Source organism: Neophocaena asiaeorientalis, unplaced genomic scaffold (genome assembly GCF_003031525.2).
Source record: "Neophocaena asiaeorientalis asiaeorientalis breed wild unplaced genomic scaffold, Neophocaena_asiaeorientalis_V1.1 scaffold2101, whole genome shotgun sequence".
Lineage (NCBI taxonomy): Eukaryota > Metazoa > Chordata > Mammalia > Artiodactyla > Phocoenidae > Neophocaena > Neophocaena asiaeorientalis.
Window position 1 is genome coordinate 39,907 of NW_020172056.1, and position 1,754 is coordinate 41,660.

A 1,754-nucleotide genomic window follows, 5' to 3' on the forward strand; every position below is an offset into this window, starting at 1 on the left:
GAGGGGCTCCACACCCCAGAATGGCGGCCACGCGGACCCCGCCCCTGACGTCGGCCTGGGAGCCTCCGGGCAGGTCTAAGGACTGAGGGGCTCCCTCAGTGCGTCAGTGCGGACGTGGACGGATGGACAGACGCGGGAGACCGAGGGAGGAGGGGGACTTGTCCTGAGGGGCTGACCGCAGGTCAGCAGAGAGAGGATTTCCAGGGCACGGGGGGAGTCAGGGCGAGGACCGTCCTCCCCGTCGCAAGGGCACCTCAGAACCCCTCCCCTGTTGTCAGCCGCTTCCTTCTGCCCACACACGGAGGAGGGAGGGCTGCTGTCTGAGAGGACAGGTGCAGGCCAGCAGAAGGCGCGTCCCTAAGCACTCCCAAGAGTCGGCCCAAGCCCCCGAGTGAGGGCCAGTGGGGCCGCCAGCCACAGGGCCTCGACCTGTCTGCCATAGCTCTCGTGATGCAGGGGTTTCATGCCCAGGATCTGAAGAGGGTGCCCAGAGCCAAGATGAGAAAAGTGAAAGTTCCTCCCAGGCAGCACCTTGCACTCACCGCATATGCAGAGATCCTCTGAACAGGAAGGCCGCGACGTTGGTGCTGTTCATGCTGGAGAAGTACAAGATGACGGATTCCATCCCACAGGCAGCACTGCTGAAGACTGTCAACAAGTACGAGAAACACTTCCCTGAGATCCTCAGCAGAGCCTCTGAGATCATGGAGGTGGTCTTTGGCCTCGAGCTGAAGGAAGTCGACCCCAGCAGTCACTCCTACGCCTTCATTAGCAAGCTGGCCCTCCCCAGCGAGGGAGGTCTGAGTGATGAGTCGGGGCTGCCCACGTCCGGTCTCCTGATGCTTCTCCTGGGCGAGATCTTCACGAAGGGCAACCGTGCCACCGAGGAGGAGATCTGGGAATTCCTCAATGCGTTGGGTGTGTATGCTGGGAGGAGTCACTCCATCTTTGGGGAGCCCAGGAGGCTCATCAGCAAATATTTCGTGCAGCAAAAGTACCTGACGTACCGCCAGGTGCGCCACAGCGATCCTCCGCGCTATGAGTTCCTGTGGGGCCCGAGAGCCCACGCTGAAACCAGCAAGATGAAAGTGCTGGAGTTTGTGGCCAAGTCCACCGGTACCGTCCCCAGTGCCTTCCCAGATCTCTATAAGGAAGCTCTGAAAGATGAGGAAGAGAGAGCAGCGGTGAGAGCCGCGGCCAGGGCTGCAGCTGTTGCTGAGGGCAGAGCCCATTACAGGGCCCAGGCCCGCAGCTCCTCCCACATGTAGGGAGGGAGGCCGCAGGCAGTTTGCTCACTTTGTTTTGGAAGAGGGCAGTCAGGCTCCTAAATAGTGCAGACTAGTAGGGGTGCAGGAAACAAAGTATAGATCTTATTTCTCTTCCTGTTTTAAACTAGTAACTTCTACATATTATTGATTGATTTAGGTTTTTTTCAAATTTTTTTTCTTGTAGTGTGTTTTCTTAAGAATATGAATTCGTGAATGACATTGCTTGCATATTTATTGCTGTTTAAAGAATTCTAAAGTTACAGTTTTGGTATATGTAAAAGGAATTCACGAACCATCTATATTTTCTGTATGATCCAGAAGTAGAAAACATGGCACTGCAATAGAGATTTTCATGGAAATGTGAAAGGCGACCACAGAAAATATTTAGGAACAAAAAATGGAGAAAACAGAGAGTAAATGCCATTTAACTCGTGGTTTGCCTTACTTTGTTTAAACTTTCTTTTGGTAGAAATAAAAGATACTTTG

At 53.8% G+C, this 1,754-nt stretch overlaps 1 protein-coding gene across 1 annotated transcript; it reads left to right on the plus strand.

Moving 5' to 3' along the window:
• Window positions 1-20: 20 nt before the first annotated feature.
• On the plus strand, window positions 21-1,692 carry LOC112403682 (melanoma-associated antigen B4-like). Its single transcript, XM_024751280.1, has 2 exons — window positions 21-73; window positions 443-1,692. The coding sequence occupies exons 1-2, from the start codon at window positions 21-23 to the stop codon at window positions 1,266-1,268; spliced, it is 879 nt and encodes a 292-aa protein (XP_024607048.1). The 3' UTR covers window positions 1,269-1,692.
• Window positions 1,693-1,754: the final 62 nt, after the last annotated feature.

Excerpts from the sequence above, each read along its gene's own strand:
- LOC112403682 (XM_024751280.1), top strand. The coding sequence starts at position 21 with ATGGCGGCCACGCGGACCCCGCCCCTGACGTCGGCCTGGGAGCCTCCG. Across the intron at positions 74-442 it reads GCCTGGGAGCCTCCGGGCAG|CTCTCGTGATGCAGGGGTTT; the intron begins GTCTAAGGACTG and ends TGTCTGCCATAG.